We start from the raw sequence: 23,031 nt of genomic DNA, 5'->3' as shown, positions 1-23,031 counted from the left end.
GTGTGTAAACAAGGACAGAATTTGTATGAATATATTATGTTTGTGCCCGTGTGTGTGTGTGTGTGTGTGTGTGTGTGTGTGTGTGTGTGTGCGTGCATGTCTGAGTGCGAGTGCATGTGTGTGTGTGTGTCCTAGCACACCCACCGGTGCAAGGCCAGGGCACTCGTACACAGTGAAGTCTCCGCCCACTTCTTCCTCATCTGATGTGACTTCTGAGTCAGTGACTTTCGTCTCCGATTTATGTCTGAAAAACAACAGAATGCACCAAGATGAATATGTGTGTGTGTGTATTCATATTTGAATGAAACTGAATTGTCGGACAGGTAGGGAGAGAGAAAGGACGCGAGACCGAAAAGGGCAAGAGGAGGAGTAGAACTCACTTTTCCATGGAGAGGATCTGCTGTTTCTGATGCTGGTAGTGGTACATCTGAGCACTCTGGGCCAACTTCTTATCCCCCGACTGAGGAGAAAAGGGAGAAGGAGAGGGGAGACCCATGAAAACCACCCTCAGCGGGGAGGAAAAGCAAAGAAGAGGCAAAGCCTGAAAATCAGATGCTTACGTCACAGACATCCTGTGGTCAAATCACATTGACAGAAGGAAATTAATCATACAAAAAAATAGTCTAGTCCCTTATTTACACACATGTAGGTACGGTATCCCGGACATAGATTAAGGCTAATCTTGGTCTAAAATGCATGTTCAAAATAGGGATCTTATATTCAAAGTGCTTCTTCATCCAGGACTAAGATTAAAGACAAACTTCAGCCATTTTTGAACGTTTCCTGTTGAAAAACAATATCCCCTGTATAAATACAGTAATGTACACACACTTATGGGTACACACATGTTTTGAGCAAAACTTTGTTTTGGGACACAATTGCAAACTTCAAGAGTTGGCCATTCAAGGAGCTGGTCTGATGGGTTTACTCTGATGTCATCAGCCTCCCCACTTGATTGTGGAAACAACAGAGAACCAAAGAGAACAGGGTCTAATCTGGGTAATATGGAAAAGACTCCTAACGTATTTAGCTGATGTGGATGTATTGTGCCCCACGCGGAACAATGCACTTACTGAAGTCCTGTTGGCTGTTCCATTTCCATTGCTTCCAAATGCAGGGTAATCTACCTTCTGGGCCAGACGTGATTCCTTCTGCAACCTGTAGGGGGCAACATTATTCTGAGCCATTAGAGACTAGGGAAACTGGAGCAGGAACAGTAGGTCAAATAAAATACAAATCTGCATTTTGGACACTTCCCAATAGCGCAATATTCCCTATATAGTGCACAACTTTGACCAAAGCTTTATGGACCCTGGTCCAAAGTGCACCATAGGCAGTTGGGTGCCATTTGGGATGCATCATAACAGTGCAGTGCTTAAATTGATCCTTTATAAAAATGTGTTGGAAAATTATTTAACATGCTCTAACAAAAACACTTGACAGTAAAACAATAGAAGGGAGTCTAGCACATCTAAGTTGTCAAATTAAATAATAACATATTGATATTGTTACTGTCTGATGTCTTACCTTACCCAGCAAACTGTAGCCAAGATCAGGGCCACAGTGCCAAAGATGATACACACAGAGATCATAACTGTAGAGGTCAAAACAAACAGAGAAGAGGATAGAGTGAAGACAAGATACCCATAAAAGGAGGAGAAGTTATGAAATTGTGTGTGACTGCAGATGAAATCTAACCACTTTCAAATCTATTCCCTTCGGAAAGTATTCAGACCCCTTCACTTTTTCCTCATTTTGTAATGTTACAGCCGTGGTAAATTCAATTGATTGGACATGATTTGGAAAGGCACACACCTGTCTATATAAGGTCCCACAGTTGACAGTGCATGTCAGAGCAAAAACCAAGCCATGAGGTGGAAGGAATTGTCCGTTGAGCTCCGAGACAGGATTGTGTCGAGGCACAGATCTGGGGAAGGGTATCAAAACATTTCTGCAGCATTGAAGATCCCCAAGAACACAGTGGCCTCCATCATTCTTAAATGGAAGAAGTTTCGAACCACCAAAGACTCTTCCTAGAGCTGTCCGTCCGGCCAAACTGAGCAATCGGGGTAGAAGGGCCTTGGTCAAGAAGGTGACCAAGAACCCGATGGTCACTCTGACAAAGCTCCAGAGTTCCTCTGTGGAGATGGGAGAACCTTCCAGAAGGACAACCATCTCTGCAGCACTCCACCAATCAGGCCTTTAGTGGCCAGACGGAAGCCACTCCTCAGTGACGGCACATGTCAGCCCCATGACATCTCCTTTTGGAGTTTGCCAAAAGGCACCTAAAGGACTCTGACCATGAGAAACAAGATTCTCTGGTCTAATGAAACCAAGATTGAACTCTTTGGACTGAATACCAAGCATCACGTCTGGAGAAAACCCGTCACCACTTAGCCAATACCATCCCTAGGGTGCAGCATGGTGGTGGCTGCATCATGATGTGGGGATGTTTTTCAGCAGCAGGGAATGGGAGACTAGTCAGGATCGAGGGAAATATGAAAGGGTGCAAAGTACAGAGAGATTTCTTATGAAAAACTGCTCCAGAGCGCTCAGGACCTCAGACTGGGGCAAAGGTTCACCTTCCAACAGGACAACAACCCTAAGCGCACTTAGTAGAGCTGGCCTGGTCTTACGCCATAAACGTGTCACTACTTTCAACTAATAAAGACACTTACTGACAAGGAGACTGTCCTTGGAGGGGTATGGGATGGCTATGGGGCCTCCAGGTCCCCCCGGTCCCACCCTCTCCAGAGCCCCAGTGGCAGGCTGCGGGGTCCGGGTAGAGGGGTGGGCGGTAGTGGGCTGCTCCGCAGAAGGTTGGGCCTTGCCTCTCTGTCTGGGAAACTTTGTCTGAGTCATAGGAACTGCCTTGGAGGGGGTGTCTGGGAGAGAGAGAGAATAAGAGAGCAGAAGAGAGAGACAGACATTGTTATTATTGTGGTGTAGATAACGTTTTATATATAGCGACACACATCTATGGAAAAGTAACTGAAATTTAATAAAATTCATAGGCTCACTTGATTGTTTGACCTCTGACACTTCCTGTTTGGCAATGACTGAGTGAAGGAAGTCAATCTCTTCATCTAGATCAGAGAAGGCTGTCACTTGACCTGAGGAGAAAGACATTGGCAGATTTAAGAATGAGTCCATATGCACATCATGCCTTTGTTCAGGATATCTTATTATATGTATGTATATTGTGCTTCTACATTTTGTGAGTTTTGTATTTGTGTTTATTAAGGATCCCCATTAGTTCTTGCCAAGGCAGCAGCTACTCATCCTGGGGTCCAACACAATTAAAAACATTACATGACATTCATAACGATTTTAACAACACATTAAGTGTGTGCCCTCAGGCCACTACTCTACTACTACACAATACAAGATCCATGTGAGGGAGAGAGGGTGTGTTATCATGTTTCTGTGTATGCGTGTGTCTGTGCCTGAGTGTGTGTCTATTCACAGTCCCCGCTGTTCCATAAGGTATATTTTTAAAATCTGATTCTACTGCTTGGATCAGTTACCTGATGTGGAATAGGGTTTCATGGCTCTATGTAGCACTGTGCGCCTCCCTTAGTCTACTCTGGAATTTGGGATTGTGAAGAGACCTCTGGTGGCATGTCTTGTGGGGTATGCATGGGTGTCCGAGCTGTGTTTAAGTAGTTTAAACAGACAGCTCGGTGCATTCAGCACGTCAATACTTCTTACAAAAATAAGTAGTGATGAAGTCAATCTCTCCTCTACTTTGAGCCAGGAGAGATTGACATGCATCTTATTAATGTTAGCTCTCCATGTACATTTAAGGGCCAGCTGTGCTGCCTTGTTCTGAGACAATTGTAAAGTCCCTCTTTGTGGCAGCTGAACAGACAACTGGACAGTAGTCCGGGTGCAACAACACTAGGGCTTGTAGGACCTTGATAGTGTTGTTAAGAAGGCAGAGCAGTGCTTTATTATTGACAGACTTATCCCCATATTAGCTAGTGTTGCATCAATATGTTTTGACCATGACAGTTTACAACCCAGGGTTACTGCAAGTAGTTTAGTCACCTCAAATGGCTCTACTTCCACATTATTCATTACAAGATTAAGTTGAGATTTAGAGTTTAGTGAATGATTTGTCCCAAATACAATACTACATTTTTGAAATAATTAGGACTAACTTATTTCTTGCAACCCATTCTGAAACTAACTGCCGCTCTTTGTCACTCGCTTTAGTAGCTGAAGTGTATAGTGTTGAGTCATCCACATACATAGACACACTGGCTTTCAGTGGTATGTCATTGGTAAAAATTGAAAAAAAGTAAAGGGCCTAGACAGCTGCCCTGGGGAATTAATTATTCTACCTGGATTATGTTGGAGAGGCTTCAATTAAAGAACACCCTCTGTGTTCTGTTAGACAGGTACCTCTATCTACAATATAGCAGGGGATGTAAGGCCAAAACACACAAGTTTTTCCAGCAGCAGACTATGATCGATAATGTCAAAAGCCACACTGAAGTCTAACAAAACAGCTCACATAATCTTTTATCATCAATTTCTCTCAGCCAATCAGTCATTTGTGTGTATCAATGATGTTGCTCTTGCTGCGGGCGATTCCCTGATCCACCTCTACGCACCATTCTATATACTTCCGGACCGTCCTTGGACACTGTGCTATCTAACCTCCAAACGAGCTTCAATGCCATACAACACTCCTTCCGTGGCCTCCAACTGCTCTTAAACGCTAGTAAAACCAAATGCATGCTTTTCAACCGTTCGCTGCCTGCACCTGCACGCCTGACCAGCATCACCACCCTGGATGGTTCCGACCTTGAATATGTGGACATCTATAAGTACCTAGGTGTCTGGCTAGACTGCAAACTCTCCTTCCAGACTCATATCAAACATCTCCAATCGAAAATCAAATCAATAATCGGCTTTCTATTCCGCAACAAAGCCTTCTTCACTCACGCCGCCAAACTTACCCTAGTAAAACTGACTATCCTACCGATCCTCGACTTCGGCGATGTCATCTACAAAATTGCTTCCAACACTCTACTCAGCAAACTGGATGCAGTTTATCACAGTGCCATCCGTTTTGTCACTAAAGCACCTTATACCACCCACCACTGCAACTTGTATGCTCTAGTCGGCTGGCCCTCGCTACATATTCGTCGCCAGACCCACTGGCTCCAGGTCATCTACAAGTCCATGCTAGGTAAAGCTCCGCCTTATCTCAGTTCACTGGTCACGATGGCAACACCCATCCGTAGCACGCGCTCCAGCAGGTGTATCTCACTGATCATCCCTAAAGCCAACACCTCATTCGGCCGCCTTTCGTTCCAGTTCTCTGCTGCCTGTGACTGGAACGAATTGCAAAAATCTCTGAAGATGGAAACTTATCTCCATCACCAACTTTAAACATCTGCTATCTGAGCAGTTAACCGATCGCTGCAGCTGTACATAGTCTATCGGTAAATAGCCCACCCATATTTACCTACCTCATCCCCATACTGTTTTTATTTATTTACTTTTCTGCTCTTTTGCACACCAATATCTCTACCTGTACATGACCATCTGATCATTTATCACTCCAGTGTTATTAACCTGCAAAATTGTAATTATTCGCCTACCTCCTCATGCCTTTTGCACACAATGTATATATAGACTCCCCTTTTTTCTACTGTGTTATTGACTTGTTAATTGTTTACTCCATGTTTAACTCTGTGTTGTCTGTTCACACTGCTATGCTTTATCTTGGCCAGGTCGCAGTTGCAAATGAGAACTTGTTCTCAACTAGCCTACCTGGTTAAATAAAGGTGGAATAAAAAAAATTAAAAAAGTGCCATGCATGTTGAATGCCTTTCCCTAGAAGCGTGCTGAAAGTCTGTTGTCAATTTGTTTACTGTAAAATAACATTGAATCTGGTTCAACAGAATTCTTTCCAAAAGTTTACTAAGGGTTGGTAACAGGATGATCGGTCTGCTATTTGAGCCAGTAAAGGGGGCTTTACTATTCTTGGTTAGCGGAATGACTTTTGCTTCACTCCAGGCCTGAGGGCACACACTTTCTTGTAGGCTTAGAATGAAGATATGGCAAATAGGAGTGGCAATATCGTCTGCTATTATCCTCAGAAATGTCCCATCCAAGTTGTCACCCAGGTGGCTTGTCATTGTTGATAAACAAAAATATATTTTCACCTCTTCCACACTCACTTTTCGGAAGTTCAAAGTTCAAAGTTACAATGCTTGTCTTTCATAATTTGGTCAGTTAGTGTTTACCTATTTAGTAGTGTTTGTTGCTGGCATTTCATGCCTAAATTTGCTAATCTTGCAGATGAAAAAAATCATTAAAGTAGTTGGCAATATAAGTGGGTTTTGTGATGAATGAGTCACCTGATTCAATGAATGATGGAGGGGAGTTTGCCTTTTTGCCCAAAAATGTAATTTAAGGTGGTAACCATATGACAGAACAGAGTGTGGGCGCGTGTGAGCAAGCATTAGAAGAAACAGGACATCCTGTTGTGTGACTGCAAGTGCATGAAGCAATCCATGAGAGAGCCAGAGAGCCCGTGAGTGTGTGTGTGCGCGTGTGTATAAATGTGTTTGTGTGTGTGTGATAGAGAGTGTGCCGGTGTGTTGTTTGTTTGGGCAACAGTGAAAGAGAGACAAAGCCAGGGTGTTGTTTAACAGCTCTTTTGGCCAGACAGTAGGCCACATTCCAGGACTAGGCCACAGTTCTCCCTGGTTACCGGTATACATAGTGTGTGTGTGGCCAGGGGTTGAAGCACCGCAGGGGGCTTGTGCAATCACCCCGCCCCTCTGTCTCAGCCCTGCTCCCTCTCACACACAAGTCCCTAAATCTCACTCAGCTGAGTGCTAATGGTGATAATCTCTCCCTCCCCAAGGTTACTCTAAAAGACCAGGTAATTCTACACTGTTTACGTGATAAGCTAAATATGATTCAGATTCAATATTTAATTACTATAGTGAGACATCATGAGCCATATCACCAACTAAGCCACTTCTTTGAAAATGCTTAGTAATGTCTCATTGTGTTTGTATTAACGTGAGCGCCGTGTTATTAATGATTAAGGTGTTGTCCTCTACAGAAGGGTGGCCATCTGGCGGTGGTAATGTGCGTGATGTGATGTGACGGCACTTTCAGTCTGTGCTTTGTTACTTTCTCACCCCATTCTATCCCATTTAGTGTGATCCACAGCAGGTGTCAGTGGGTCATGCCATCTGTACTTTGCAGGTGGTGGAGTGCTCCAAGTGTGCTAACTTAAACAACATTTGAGGAAAATTTCAACATTTGAAAGAAAAAGAGAACAGTCCTGAGATTTTGTGTTGGCATGAGTACTTGAGTGAGAGGGTACATAGAAGAATCAGTGAGCATGAACCACAAAAAAGGGAGCATAAGGGTATGTATTTATATATGTTTGTTTGAGTGGGAGTGTGTAGTAGATAGAGAAAATAAGAACGGGGAAATTGGTGTGTGTGTGTGTGTGTGTGTGTCAGTAAACCCACACACACTGACTAAGCATACACCTCTCCATGCATCAGAGAGGAGGTTTTGGCACCAGGTTGATAATTAACCATAACCCAAGAGGTGCCAAGAGGGATGTAAGGTGCACTAGCCTTGAGCGTGGGTAAGAGAGGGCTTGACAACGTGCTGGGTTGGAAATGACAGCGATTAGTGTGGACAAAATGGAGAAAAGGGGGGGGGGGGTTAGTAGTACAGAACTAGGCTGATTGCACACTCCAGCACAGTAGGTGGCGGCATGCACCTTAAACGTTTGTTTGCGGACTGCCATGATATCATAGAAGTAGAAGAAGAGGGATGTACGTTTATGAAAACAAACACTAAACAGTCAGACTCTTTTATTCCTATCATCTCTATCCACCCTTTTCCCACCCTGGCTGGGCCTTAGTTATACATCAGGACAACACATTCAGTTACCTATCATTTCCCATCACAACATAACGACCAAATTTGTCATTTGTATTTACAGTCAAAGGACCTGCCCTGCTCTTGTTTGTGAACTGAAGGAATGGGTATTGAAGGTGAATAAAAGTATCTAATGGATATGTAAATTAAACTTATTGACACTTTTTTCTAATTGTTTACCAGATTGAATGAGTATAATACCTGACCGAATAGTTGAATTCAGACCCACACATAACCAAACAGTATGCATTATTTCATCAATACATAGCTTGCAATAGTACAAAAAGATATTAGTCTCACTAGCTAGGTTTCCATCCAATTGGAGACAGATTTTCATGCAAATATTTTAGGGTCGGCATTAAAAAAAAAAAAGAGCAATAATTTACCATTAAATGTCAAATGTGCCTACTCTGGTCCTGGCACCTGCGCTCTAGCCAACAGCTCACATATACAGTGTGGGTAGGCTGTGCTAGTCTACACAATGAGATTATTATGGATAAGAGCAATAACATTTTTTTTGTTGTCAAATGGCAGTCAAGCATCGATCACCATGTCAGCGGAATAAGACCCTCGAGATTTATTGGAAAGCAGCATCAAGCGAATCATAGTGCTCTTTCACCACGCTGTGAAGTGCATCATAATTTATTTCATTTGTAGCCTAATAAACTGCATGGATTCCCGAGTCGTAGTGGTAGGATCACACCCCATATCATCGCGTGACTCCAAATTTACTTCGATATGATGGTTATTATATCAGTATTTGAGCATAAAGGCATTTCCACCGCCATTTCCTGCATAATTAATTTTACAGAAACAAAAAGATCCCATTTCGAACAAACAAATTCTGTCTAAACGTATAAAATGACACCGAAACTGCCTGTTTCCGTCACAGCTGTCATTACTTTTTTTTATATACGATATGACTTCTCACATAAAAACTGGACGGAAATGTGGTTTCCTGACTAATATTTCTCAGGGGGTGGGGAATTTCTCAGGGGTTCATTCTTAGGGTCTACTGCTGCCCTCTTGTGGCTATGAGAACAATGTGCCGGTGAGTATTTTCAATCGGACCTCTTCCATATTTATTTTTAAGGCAAGTCAGTTAAGAACAAATTCTTATTTTCAATGACGACCTAGGAACAGTGGGTTAACTCCCTTGTTCAGGGGCAGAATGACAGATTTCTACCTTGTCAGCTGGGGATTCAATCTAGCAACCTTTCGGTTACTGGCTCAATGCTCTAACCACTAGGCTACCTCCATACAGTGCACTAGGTTAGATGGGCAATCATTTTCACCGGAATGTTAGCAGCTATAGCTTCTTCTTGACCACACATGGTAAAGCCTGTTGACCCAAGCCTATATTTGGGTCAGAGGTACTTGGTCAACATCCATAACATGTCTTGGTTAACTATTCCATCCTCAACATTGCAACAACCCATTTTTCTCTCCATGGTGACACTCATCGTAGCTACATAAAACACATTTTCAAGTGAATAATTCCTGAACACCAAACTCCCAAGAGTATTGTCCCTTGTACAGGTGTCTATCAAATTCCATCAACCCTAGTAGTCACCATGTTAAACAGAATATTGAAATAAAGGACTGCACTATTTTTAAATGAGCATCACTACCCCTCAACGACTCCTCAACACATTTCCCATCAGGACTAACATAGTCAGAGCTCCACACTGAATCAACCAATAGCATGGCATTGAATAACATGCCTGATTCCTAATGGATTGTCAACAGCTGTCATTAGGCTCCATTAGAGAGCTTCATTAGCTTTGCTTAGCCCCCTATGCATCATCCCTCCCCGCACCCCATCTCTAGAGGGTCTCCCTGTTCCCCATGTCCAGCTCCTGATCTATTATTAGCCTCTATGTCTGACTATGGAGGGGTCAGTTTGACCACAGCTTTACCTGCTGTTGATGACCACACGTCCCTGTTTCTGAGTAGAGCTCTGCCCTCAGTACATACTGTGTGTATACATATCCAGTTCTCCTGACTGGTTGCCAGCCTTATTACCAGACAGGGCCCATAGCTCCAGTGTTTACCTATGGAAGTGTATGCCTTGATGTCAAACACAGGCTTGTCTTACACACACAAAGAGTACTGTTCACTAACTGTACTGACTTAGCTACTGTAATTGACCTACCCTCTCGCCTCTGCTCCTCATGGCGGCCACTGTAAAACCAGTGAATAACAGTACTACTCTTCCCATTCTGAGAAGATACATATTGTACCTACCACCGGTGGCTGGTGGCACCTTAATTGGGGAGGGTGGCTCATAGTAATGGCCGGAACAGAGTTAATTGAATGGTATCAAACACAGTTTCAAGTGCTTAATACCATTCCATTCACTCCATTCCAGACATTATTATAAGCCGTCCTCCCCTCACCAGACTCCTGTGGAACCTACCCATGACAACTTTACCTACAAAGCATGGCACCTACACTCAAATATCTGTGTATTAGTGTGTGTGTGTGCGTGCACGTGTGAAAGAGAAAACAAGAGAGTGTATGCTCATGTATGCGAGTGTGTTTGCGTTTGTGTCAATTTGTAAATGTGTGTATTACATGTTGCTGTGAAGAGTGTATTTGCTTATTTTGTGTATACCAGTGGAGGCTTCTGAGGGGAGAACGGCTCTTAAGGACTGGAACGGAGCCAATGGAATGGCATCAAACCATGTGATTGATGTATTTGATACCATTCCACCTATTCCCCTCCAGACATTATCACAAGCCCGTCCTCCCCAATTAAGGTGCCACCAACCTCCTGTGGTGTATACTGATGTGCATCCTGTTGCTCTCTCATACATAATCTAAGACATCCGAGTTGTTAGATTTAATAATGTATCCGTTTCGGCTCCACTGGGTCACATAAGCCTCTCCCTGGTCCTGCTGTGTCTGGATGGGTTCATCTCTCCATGGACAACAGCCTCTGTCTACATGTGTACTGGAAAAAACATCCATAAGCTTCCTCAATAGACACAGCCTATGGAGATAAGATCTTGCAAAAAAATAAGCACAAATATGTTTAGCACATAAAAGGTAAGGCTTTGGATGGTGACGTGTCCAGGTTGCTCTGATTAGGAGCACATCTCCATTGATGTACACCTCATCCTGTACATGGGGGCTGAATCCCAAATGGCACCATATGGGCCCTGGTCAAAAACAGTGTGCTATATACAGGTTGTCCTGGATGCAGAACTGAGCGATTTCCCGTTTGATAGGCCAGCTATAAAGTCAAAATTGGCTATATTTTAAAGATTCATGAAAAAGTGGTCTTAATTTAAGGTTAGGGTTAGGCATTAGGCTTACCAGTGTGGTTAAGTTTAGGGTTCAGGTTAGGGTAAGGTAAAAAAAAATTCTAAATTTATAATTTTGTGGTTGTGCCAGCTAGTGACCACTCTGCAGAGCTGCTTCCAGAATAAGATTCATGACAAAAAACACTAACCTGTGCACGATATAGGAAATAGGGTAGTATTTCAGACATAGCCAGCAGTCTCTGACCACAAGGTAGGCTCCCCACAGGGTCAGTTTGTTCTAGCCAGCCCTCACAGGTTTATGTAACCTAGCCCAGTGGTCTGTAGCACTCATACCACACCACCACAACGACCTAGCCTTCACAATACACACTTCACACACACCGCTTCTGCTTCGTGTCAGAAGTTCTGCCAATTAGATGCTCCTAGGTTGATAAACTCCCTCCACAAAGTTCTCGCTCTCCTTTTCATCTGCTCTTATTTTTCTTTCTCTCATATCTCTCTGTGTGATGCCATGACCCCTAATCTAATGTCCTCATATCTCTCTGTGTGATGCCGTGACCCCTAATCTAATGTCCTCATATCTCTCTGTGTGATGCCGTGACCCCTAATCTAATGTCCTCATATCTCTCTGTGTGATGCCGTGACCCCTAATCTAATGTCCTCATATCTCTCTGTGTGATGCCGTGACCCCTAATCTAATGTCCTCATATCTCTCTGTGTGATGCCGTGACCCCTAATCTAATGTCCTCATATCTCTGTGTGATGCCGTGACCCCTAATCTAATGTCCTCATATCTCTCTGTGTGATGCCGTGACCCCTAATCTAATGTCCTCATATCTCTCTGTGTGATGCCGTGACCCCTAATCTAATGTCCTCATATCTCTCTGTGTGATGCCGTGACCCCTAATCTAATGTCCTCTGCTGCAGACCCAACTAAATTATTAATCCTGGAGAGAAACACACACAGAGAGAGAAACACACACACACACAGAGAGACAAGGTAGAGGTGGCAGGGTAAGAGATAATATCTCCCTCTTCCTCTCTATTTCTCCTCTCCCTCAATATCTTTCACAAACCATGGCATGCCTTGTAAAATCACTGGGCAATATTTTTTTTTTATTTATTTCCACGGAGCAACGCTTTTACAGAATGAAATTAGATTGTATGAAGGAGCCAGAGAGAGTGAAAGAGGGAGAGATGGAAGGGGAGAGTAACAGAGAGAAAGGGAGAGGGAGAGAGATGGAAGGGAGAGAGAGAGATAGAGAGAGTGAGATATGCAGGAGAGAGAGATGCATGCAGTAATCTGGGTGATTAAATGCGGTGGTCATCTGTCTGTGGGCAGCAGGAGCAGGGATTAGAGAAACACAGGATCAAACTACAGCGCACAGAGAGAGGGAGAAATAAGGACAGATTGACGCAGAGAGCTGAAGAGATCGAGGGAAAGAGAGGAATGAAGAGATCAATAGGGAGAAGGAGGGAGAGGAATTGATAAGGAAGGCGATAGAGTAAAAAAAAGGGGTATCAAATAAATATAGAAGAGGGAGATTGAGAGTGAATGCAGCAAGCAAGGAGGGGGACTGGGAGAGTGAGGGAGGAGGAGAAAGAGGAGCAGTGAGGGTTTCCTGTCTGTGTCACTGTGGCTCACTATGCTCACTCTTAAAGCACAGAGTTAGTTACTCATGGCTACGCCACGGACAAAGGCACACGTACACACACGCATCCAATTAAACGGCAGCCTCTCTGCATCAGCTCATGAACCACTGCGTTTGACCTAACCCCATAACCCATGTCTGGATGCTCAGAGATCTGTAGCTTAACACAGGTTGTGTCCCAAACAGCACTCTATTCCCTACATAGTAAACTACAAAGGGGTCAACGTAGTGCACTATGTAGGGAATAGTGTGCCATTTGGGATGCAGCCACAACCAGGGAAAGGATGATGATCGATGTTCATTGAACATACGTAGAAAATGACCCTGTGTTGTTGAAGCAGCTTCATCAAATAAATTCAATAACATATTTCGTAAATTACCCAAATCCCCTTGCTTTCCTACATTATAATGGAGATTGTGGGGCTTTTTGAGTGTGCATAATGTGTGTGTAATATCTAGACCAACATACCATGGTGATGGCGCCTCTTCCTTGCTACACACTGTCCTTCCTCGTTCTCTTCCAATGGGGTGAGGCAGGGGCCGCAGTAGGAGGTGCCAGGTTTGCAGAAGTGCCGCCCCTCACGGGCACAGTCTATGTGGTATGGGCACTTACCCCCAGCTAAATAGAAAAAGAGAGCCAGGCGTTAGATAACACTTTTGCTCACCTCCTCTAACAGGACATACTGAATTATGGTCATCATGATTCTTATGGAGTGTGTGTGAGAGGACAGGAACATGAGTGTGTCACATCATCCCCCAGGTGTCATGACAAAAGAGGCTGCTTGGAGATGACAAGATGCCATGTAGTCATGACAACTGATTGAATTAAAGATGAATTGACGCACCAGTGGCAAACAACATTTTATTATGTACAATGTAGAGGGATTTCGAATAGCAAAACCTTCTGACTGTGCTATTGTCTTCATTGCATGAACATAATGTATTGGTTAGAACTCTGTTTTCAGACACAGACCCAAGCTATTGTATTCACATTGTGCTGAATTTAAAAACAGTTACCAGGGAACTGAGGAGACCTGCTGAGGGGAGGACGGCTCATAATAATGGCTGGAACGGAGCGAATGGTATTTCATACCATTCCACTTATTGCAGTCCAGCAATTACCATGAACCCATCCTCTCCAACTAAGGTGCCACCAACCTCCTGTGACACTCAAACATCTTCACCTGTTCCCTGGCTCAATTGACCTTAGAAAAGGTCGTCCTTCCAACCTGCAGTGTCATCTATCAAAATGATTGAAAGAATATACAATTATACCTTCAAGGCCTAGATCATGATGTTCTGATGATCAGGATTATAAACCAGGTTGACAGCATGAATGCTTGAATAATTCTCCAATCTGTGATTATCAACATCCCTATCTAGCCATACAATAGATATCTAAAGTGTAAGCATTGGCACACACACACACACACACACACACACACACACAGAAAGTGGGTCACAAAGTGCATTTTGTTGTAGAGGGTAGGCAAGGACATAGCAATAGACTTAGCAGCCTATCAGGGCTTAAAGAGGCAGAGTTTCACAATTAAAAAAAAAACTTTATTTAAGTAGGCAAGTCAGTTAAGAACAAATTCTTATTTACAATGACGGCCTACCGGTGAAGAGTGGGTTAACTGCCATTCATGGGCAGAATGACAGATTTTTACCTTGTCAGCTCAGGGATTCGATCCAGAAACCTTTTGGTTACTGCCTCAATGCTCTAACCACTAGGCTCCCTGCCGCCCCAGAGTGGTACAGTAACCATGGGCTTTTACAAGTGCACAGTACAGAAGGAGGGTATTCATAGAAACGCATGCCCCCTAGGCTGCTGCAGAACTACATCTGTTGCCATAATGACCTCCATGGCAACAGGATCTCTGACATCAGGAGGTGTGAGTCACAGTAGTGTTTATGTTAGTGTGTATTGTATGTCAGTGGAGGCTGCTACAGGGAGGACAGCTCATTAGAATGGCTATATAATGAGTTCCACTTATACCGCTCCAGCCATTAACATGAGCCCGTCCTCCCCAATTAAGGTGCCACCAACCTCCTGTGCTGTATGTGGGTATGTCATAGGCTGTGTCCAAAATCTGTATTGCCCACTACTTACTGCATACTGTGTACTAATCTTACAACATACTGTTTAGTAAAAATGAATGCAGTAAGAAACAAATATCAGCATACTAGGCTCATCCTACTGACAATGCGTCATCTAATCCGCAATCTCGTTGATTCCCGCCATTCGTTAATTTTGGTATAGCGGGTCCCCTCAGCTGATTGTCAGCCGTTGTCTCGAAAGACGATTCTATTCCTTAATAGTGTGCAGCGAATTCTGCTAGATGTGTACGACATCCTGGCATTTATATCACTTAGATCGCTCATGTTCATGCATAGGCTATTTAGAATGCAAGTACGGGTTTTCGGACACGGCCTGAGTATTACGTGTGTGTATAAAATAATTGGTGTTTTCACTTAAGGAGTGCACCACTATGCCACCCACCTCCAGCTTGCCTGTCTTCCCTACTCACTGGCCTGTCCTTCTGAAGGTGGCAGTGCTTATGTTACCCAGGCCACACTGGGATCATGCACTGTTGACTGCTCCCACATGTGATGTGGCTTTGGAGGCCACATATCCTGCCCTTTGAAGGATTTTAATCCCAACTTCCCTTCGTGTATATATATATATATATATATATATCTGTCTGTCCACTTCTCTCCATCCATGGTTATTTTCATCAAATTGTGCCAGATCATTTTTTTTCTTCTTCTCTGACTCTTATTGCTCTTCCTTGATCTGAGGATTTGTTCAGAGTGCCAAGGTGTCACCTGGATCATTCACACAATGGGACCCAGATCATGACAAAAAAATGCAGTGCGTCTTCAGACAAGGAACTATTTACTTTATAAAACGACACCCATCTCTCTTTACTGCTCCATATCACATATTTCTGTCTGGCTTGACTGATGTCATTATGGCAGCATACACTGAGTATACAAAACATTAAGAACACCTGTCCTCCCATGACATAGGCTGATCAAGTGGATCCAGGTGAAAGCTATTATCCCTTATTGATGTCACCTGTTAAATCCACTTCAGTGTAGATGAAGGGTAGGAGCCAGGTTAAAGGATTTTTAAGCCTTGAGACAATTGAGACATGGATTGTGTATGTGTGCCAATCAGAGGGTGAATGGGCGAGACAAAAGGTGTTCCTAATGTTTGGTATACTTAGTGCAGTACCAAATAAATATATCTGAAAGCATTGTTCAGATCATTATATCTGTGTTGCCTCTGTATGTTCTGTGGTGTAAGTATCATTAGCCTGCAGTTCTGCTGTAGTTTTTTTTAAAGCAGGAAGTTAATGGTTGCACAGAAAATTGCAGCCCTGAATACGGATCTTTAAGCTTTACTAACACACACACCAAGTGCATCTTTCCCAGCTGAAGCACCACTTCTTCGCTGTGGGTCATAATGGTAGTGAATTAAGAGCTAAGTGCATCATCAGCCCAAGATACCACAGCATGAAGCAATTAAAGGAGAATAGTCTGAGTCACACCTAAGGCACTTCATTAAACCTGCGACTGAGGTGGGTGGAAAGAAAGAATGGTGAGAGAAAGAGAGGAGGGAGAGGCTTAATACAGAAGAGCTCATTGCTAGAGCATCGCTACCGAGGCATGTGTGGAGACACTGAAAGGCTCTAGTCAAAAGAAGTGCACTATGTAAGGGAAAAATATGCACTGTCTATAGGGTCTTCTGTGAGACAGCGTCCTATACACTTTCCCTTTTTGTCCTCATCTTGTCGATCGCCACAAACACAATGTGATTACAGAAGGAGAGAATATCAATAAACCATAGGCCAGGTTGTCACTTCACCATGCCTCCTACACCCCTCACTAATTAGGAAACATGAAGATCTCCGAGAGAGAGAGGCAGAGAGAGAGAGAGAGAGAGAGAGGCAGAGAGAGAGACAGAGACAAGGCAGAGAGAGGCAGAGAGAGAGACAGAGAGGCAGAGAGAGAGGCAGAGAGAGAGAGAGGCAGAGAGAGAGAGGCAGAGAGAGAGAGGCAGAGAGAGAGAGAGAGGCAGAGAGAGAGAGAGAGAGAGAGAAGCAGATAGAGACAGAGACACAGAGAGAGAGAGAGAACCATTCGGTCAGGTGGGACCAGAGGTGTAAATACAGTTATGTAACACCAGAATAAGTCGATATGAGACATGAAAAATGACTATTCTAGCCATCTGCTGCCTGCCAGGCTGTGCAATCATAAACAGTTCCAAGAAGGGCAGAACAGCAAACAGTGCCATGACATGTGTACCACAGATGGTGAAAAACACTGATGTGGCAATGTTGACCGTTTATTGGCTTAAGGTGGTATCATCAGAAGTCATGAGAAACGCTGGCAAATTACACCAATCAATGCATAGGAGGATTGGAGTGGGCCTCCTATACAATTACATTTTTGTCATTTAGCAGAAGCTCTTATCCAGATGAAGTGAGACATACTGTATCAGTCATAGTAAGTTTTTGGAGGAAAATGTGCTATCTATCGGCAAACTCAGTGCTACTGTAACGGATGTGAAACGGCTAGCTTAGTTAGCGGTGGTGCGCACTAAATAGCGTTTCAATCGGTGACGTCACTTGACTGAGAACTTGAAGTAGTGGTTCCCCTTGCTCTGCAAGGGCTGCGGCTTTTGTGGAGCGATGGGTAACAATGCTTCTTGGGTGACTGTTGTTGATGTGTGCAGAGGGTCCCTGGTTCGAGCCCGGGTATGGGCGAGGGGACGGTCTAAAGTTATACTGTTACATTGATGCTGTTGACCCGGATCACTGGTTGCTGCGGAAAAGGAGGAGGAGGTCAGACTCCAGTCACCCAAGTCATAGACAGTTGTCTGTGCTACCGCACGGCAAGCGGTACCGGAGCGCAAAGTCTAGAACCAAAAGGCTCCTTAACAGCTTCTACCCCCATGCCATAAGACTGCTGAACAATTAATGGCCACCGGACTATTTACAGTGGCTTGCGAAACTCCCTTGGCATTTTTCCTATTTTGTTGCCTTACAACCTGGAATTAAAATGGATTTTTTTTGGGGGGGGGTGTGTATCATTTGATTTACACAACATGCCTACCACTTTGAAGATGCAACATATTTTTTCTTGTGAAACAAACAAGAAATAAAACAAAAAACAAACATAAAACTTGAGCGTGCATAATTAATTTGATTTTGATTTGTGATCCATTTTTTTTGCATAAGATGCGCCTCAATCCATCTCATCTGCCTGTCACACTTTCGCATCTGCCTATGTCACACTTTCGCATCTGCCTATGTCACACTTTCGCGTCTGCCTATGTCACACTTTCGCGTCTGCCTATGTCACACTTTCGCATCTGCCTATGTCACACTTTCGCATCTGCCTATGTCACACTTTCGCATCTGAGGTGAAAGATCTACAGCGGTGTTTATCAGTCCATGAGACATCTCAAAAACCAGTCTGTTATGACCTTCTGTGGAAAGACGAGACTCATGAACAAGATGGTGTTCTCCGTTTTGCTCTACGACCCCCACAAGCGTCTTGGACTTGTCTGAAGTCAGAACAGCCGATCTGCCAACTTCTGTCTGTAGCGTCCGAACAGTTTGGACTACACACTAATATGACCCCTCTGCGTAAAGGTGAGACTATCACAAACATGTACATGTCGGTTAGCTTGCACTAGAACGCCCACACATTTTTTTACGGAAGTATAGTATATACGGAGATGGTTTAGTGACACAAATAAGGTGTTTTAATACATGTAAAAATATATATTAAAAATCATGATCTTTCTTGTATCTCAGATATAGGACAGACACTTCTGAACATTTGGGGGGGACCATCTGTTGTTCCATGTAGTGAATATGTTATTCAATGCATTTGTATGGGCTAATATCTATAAGGCCAAAAATGTTTGATTACTTCAAGGGGTTTTACAATTCCAAATCAAATAGTAAAATGATCCTTGGTATGATCTTCTTAAAACAATTACATATAGCTTAGTAGTACACCTCTGACATAGACAGGGCTTAGACTCTTGCATGATCACTACAGAGGTGCACCATGTGCTGGGTACAATAAAAGGACACTAAAATGAGCAGTTTGTCACACAACACAATGCCACAGATGTCTCAAGTTTTGTGGGAGTGTGCAATTGGCATGCTGACTGCAGGAATGTCCACCAGAGTTGTTGCCAGATAATTTAATGTTAATTTCTCTACCATAGAGAATTTGGCAGTATGTCCGACCGGCATCACAACTGCAGGCCATGTGTAACAACGCCAGCCAAGGACCTCCACAGCCGGCAACTTCACCTGCTGGATCGTCTGAGACCAGCCACCAACTGTGGGTTTGCACAACTGAAGAATTTCTGTACAAACTGTCAGAAACTGTCTCAGGGAAGCTCATCTACGTGCTCGTCATCCTCACCAGGGTTTTGACCTGACTGCAGTTCGACGTCATAACCAACTTCGGTGGGCAAATGCTCACATTCGATGGCCAATGGAATGCTAGAGAAGTGTGCTCTTCAGGGATGAATCCCGGTTTCAACTGTACCGGGCAAATGGCAGACAGCGCGTTTGGATGTTTTCTGACGTCAACGTTGTGAACAGAGTGCCCCCATGGTGGGGTTATGGTATGGGCAGGTATAAGCTACGGACATTGTTGTGCCATTCATCCACCGCATAACCTCATGTTTCAGCATGATAATTCACGACACCATGTCACATGGATTTGTACACAATTCATGGAAGCTGAAAATTGTACAGTTCTTCCATGGCCTGCATACTCACCAGACATGTCACCCATTGAGCATGTTTGGGATGCTCTAGATCGACTTGTATGACAGCGTGTTCTAGTTCCCGCCAATATCCAGCAACTTCACACAGCCATTGACAAGTAGTTGGACAACATTCCACAGACCACAATCAACAGCCTGATCAACTCTATGCGAAGATGTCGCGCTGCATGAAGCAAATGGTGGTCACACCAGATACTGACTGGTTTTCTGATTCACACCACTACCTTTTTTTTCTTCCAAAGGTACTCGTGACAAATAGATACATATCTGCATTACCAGTCATGTGAAATCCATAGATTAGGGCCAAATACATTTATTTAAAATGGACTGATTTCCTTATATGAACTGGAACTCAAATCTTCGAAATTGTTGCATGTTGTGATTATATTTTTGTTCAGTGTAGTTTTGCTTGTTTCTATAAACGTCAGCTAGAATTGGACTTGTAGGGACTTGGGAGTGTTCAGAATCTTTATTTTTTTTTTTCAGACTACAAAAGCAATACTTTTGCTTTAACTGTCACCCTGGCCTGATATTATCTACAATATCTAGCTACTTCCCTCTACAGTAAGTTACTGCAGGAGAGCAGTGCCCGGCAAGCGGGACTGATAGGCACATTGTTCCATGTTGTTTTGCTGGCTTGCAGCGCAAACTCTTCCCATTGAGCAGTAGACTGTATCACGGTGACATCCAGGTGGTTACTACCAATATTACAAGTTATTTCTTGTGTTATTTCTGTAATCTTACTCTAAATAAAATCAAGTGGGATGGAACAACATTTCCACATTAGCTACCTACAGCGACACAGCTGCCCGGTGAAGCAACTGCTACCGAGTGGAAAGCAGCAGTGAGAAGCACCTCAATACAACACCGTTACACTTGTCATTACATTAGCTAATTGGCATGTAACAAGTTATTTCTCCCTTGTCCATTGAAATAAACTATTTTATTTTACCCGTTTTAACTAATGCCATGCTAATGTTGTTGCCAGTTAGCCAGCATAAACTAGCTATGCAGCTGGGAGGGCTCTTCAGGACGACTAACAGAACCGAATCCATTCGTCTCCACTCGACTCTCAGTTGCGCGACATACGCCATCAATTTGGGCACCGGGGGTGCCCGTATAGCCCTTCCCAGTAAGGAATGTCCAGAACTCTATGTGCCCTGGTCAAAAGTATTGCGCTATACAGGGACCCATTTTGGACAGACGCCTACTGTAACTGTACTTTCCCCCCCACCTGGTCTCAGAGCACTTCTTATTATGTACTCTACCAGTGTGTGGGGGTTGAGTATAGACTGGTGCAGTGGCGTGAGAGGGGGTGCAGGAAGCTGAAAGGGCAGCAGGGTTATGCTGTCCCATTGTGTGGAATTCCTGTCTCTAGTTAAACAGGAACTGAGCCATGCACGTCAAGTGGCTACAGCCAGCAGCCTCATGATGGACTGAAGATACCTTTGAAATGGATATGATTATCTGTTTCAGACAGTCTCTTGGATACACAGTGTATGATTACATCTGTATATGAAGTGTCACTTTTATATTTTACACAGCAAGGACGATCAAGTCGTTGATCGCAGCCCAATTTAAATTGATTAAGAAAATATAGATAGACCATGTAACAAACAGCCAGTACTCAGAGTATTATTTATTTAGTTAAATTCTATAACAATGGTCATGTCAAAGACATGTTTCAACCAAAAAGACATAAAAAAATGCTATGAAATAGAACAGAAGAACTACCCACATAAAAATACTAGTTTACTATAGTACTTATACATTTGCATAAACACTGCCCATTCCCCTTCCCATATTACCTATTTGTGTCACCTATGAGTGAGAAACCTACATGCCAAGCATATACCAAATACTGTGTTCCCTAACTTTTGACTTCTATGTTAAAGATAATAAAACAAAAACACTATAGTAAACACTACAGTAATGTCAGCGAAAAAAACACTACAGTAAATACTACCATATATTACCGTAAAGTCAGCAAAAACACTAAAATGAATACTGTAGTATATAAATATAGTAATACTACAGTATTTATACCCTTGCATACTATAGTATTTTTTTCATGAAGGGATGCCTAACTGTATTTGTTAAAGCTGACCGTCATTACGCATTATAGTCCTAGAAGGCCGGACAATTTCGCTTGGTTTACTGGGGGGGTTTCAAAACTCAGTGCAAAAAAGTCCCTATCAGACCAAGCTGTTCCTATTTTCATGATTTAGGTTCAGTCTGGTGATTCAACCATGACCCTGAAAAGGCCTGACAAGAGTCTGTAGCAATGGCACTTTCTTGATAAGTCCTTCAAATGTGTCAAAGAAGCAAAGATAGCCCTTGAGGCTCACACAGCACCTGTTTAAATACATTTACAGTGCAAGCACATACTCACGGTCACACAATCTCACAACATGACTAAAAATGACAAGAAAGTGAAATAATTTGTTCCTGAATAGCGGCCTTTTCACAATTTTATTCCAACCCCATAGTGTGGAAATAAACAGTACCAGTCAGAAGGTTGGACACACCTACCTACTCATTCAATTGTTATTTTTTTATTTTATTTTTTTACAATTTTCTACATTGTAGAATAACAGTGAAGACATCAGAACTAAAACTCAGCAAAAAAAAGAAGCCACCCTTTTTCCGGACCCTGTCTTTCAGAGATAATTAATAAAAATCGAAATAACTTCACAGATCTTTATTGTAAAAGGTTTAAACACTGTTTTCCATGCTTGTTCAATGACCCATAAACAATCAATGAACATGCACCTGTGGAACGGTCGTTAAGACACTACCAGCTTACAGACGGTAGGCAATTAAGGTCACAGTTATGAAAACTTAGGACACTAAAGAGGCCTTTCTACTGACTCTGAAAAACACCAAAAGAAAGATGCCCAGGGTCCCTCCTCATCTGTGTGAATGTGCCTTTGGCATGCTGCTAGGAGGAATGAGGATTGCAGATGTGGCCAGGGAAATAAATTGCAATGTCCGTACTGTGAGATGCCTAAGACAGCGCTACAGGGAGACAGGATGGACAGCTGATTGTCCTTGCAGTGGCAGACCACGTGTAACAAGACCTGCACAGGATCGGTACATCCGAACATCACACCTGCAGGACAGGTACAGGATGGCAACAACAACTGCCCAAGTTACACCAGGAACGCACAATCCCTCCATCAGTGCTCAGACTGTCCGCAATAGGCTGAGAGAGGTTGGACTGAGGGCTTGTAGGCCTGTTGTAAGGCAGGTCCTCACCAGATATCACCGGCAACAATGGCGCCTATGGGCACAAACCCACCGTTGCTGGACCAGACAGGACTGGCAAAATGTGGACCAGACAGGACTGGCA

General features: G+C 43.4%; 1 protein-coding gene across 1 annotated transcript in view; it reads right to left on the bottom strand.

Moving 5' to 3' along the window:
- The window catches only part of LOC139408569 (neural proliferation differentiation and control protein 1-like), a 37,810-nt gene that overhangs the window by 3,920 nt on the left and 10,859 nt on the right, over positions 1-23,031 (bottom strand). Inside the window, exons 2-8 of the mRNA XM_071152621.1 lie at positions 13,323-13,472; positions 3,021-3,113; positions 2,679-2,885; positions 1,528-1,594; positions 1,074-1,158; positions 381-460; positions 145-244 (exon numbers count right to left, since the gene is read on the bottom strand). Coding sequence (XP_071008722.1) covers positions 145-244; positions 381-460; positions 1,074-1,158; positions 1,528-1,594; positions 2,679-2,885; positions 3,021-3,113; positions 13,323-13,472 — 782 coding nt within the window. The remainder of the gene's footprint in view (positions 1-144; positions 245-380; positions 461-1,073; positions 1,159-1,527; positions 1,595-2,678; positions 2,886-3,020; positions 3,114-13,322; positions 13,473-23,031) is intronic.

The sequence above is a fragment of the Oncorhynchus clarkii genome, chromosome 5, assembly GCF_045791955.1.
Source record: "Oncorhynchus clarkii lewisi isolate Uvic-CL-2024 chromosome 5, UVic_Ocla_1.0, whole genome shotgun sequence".
In the NCBI taxonomy this organism is placed as follows: Eukaryota; Metazoa; Chordata; class Actinopteri; order Salmoniformes; family Salmonidae; genus Oncorhynchus; species Oncorhynchus clarkii.
This window is presented reverse-complemented; position numbering and strand designations above follow the sequence as displayed.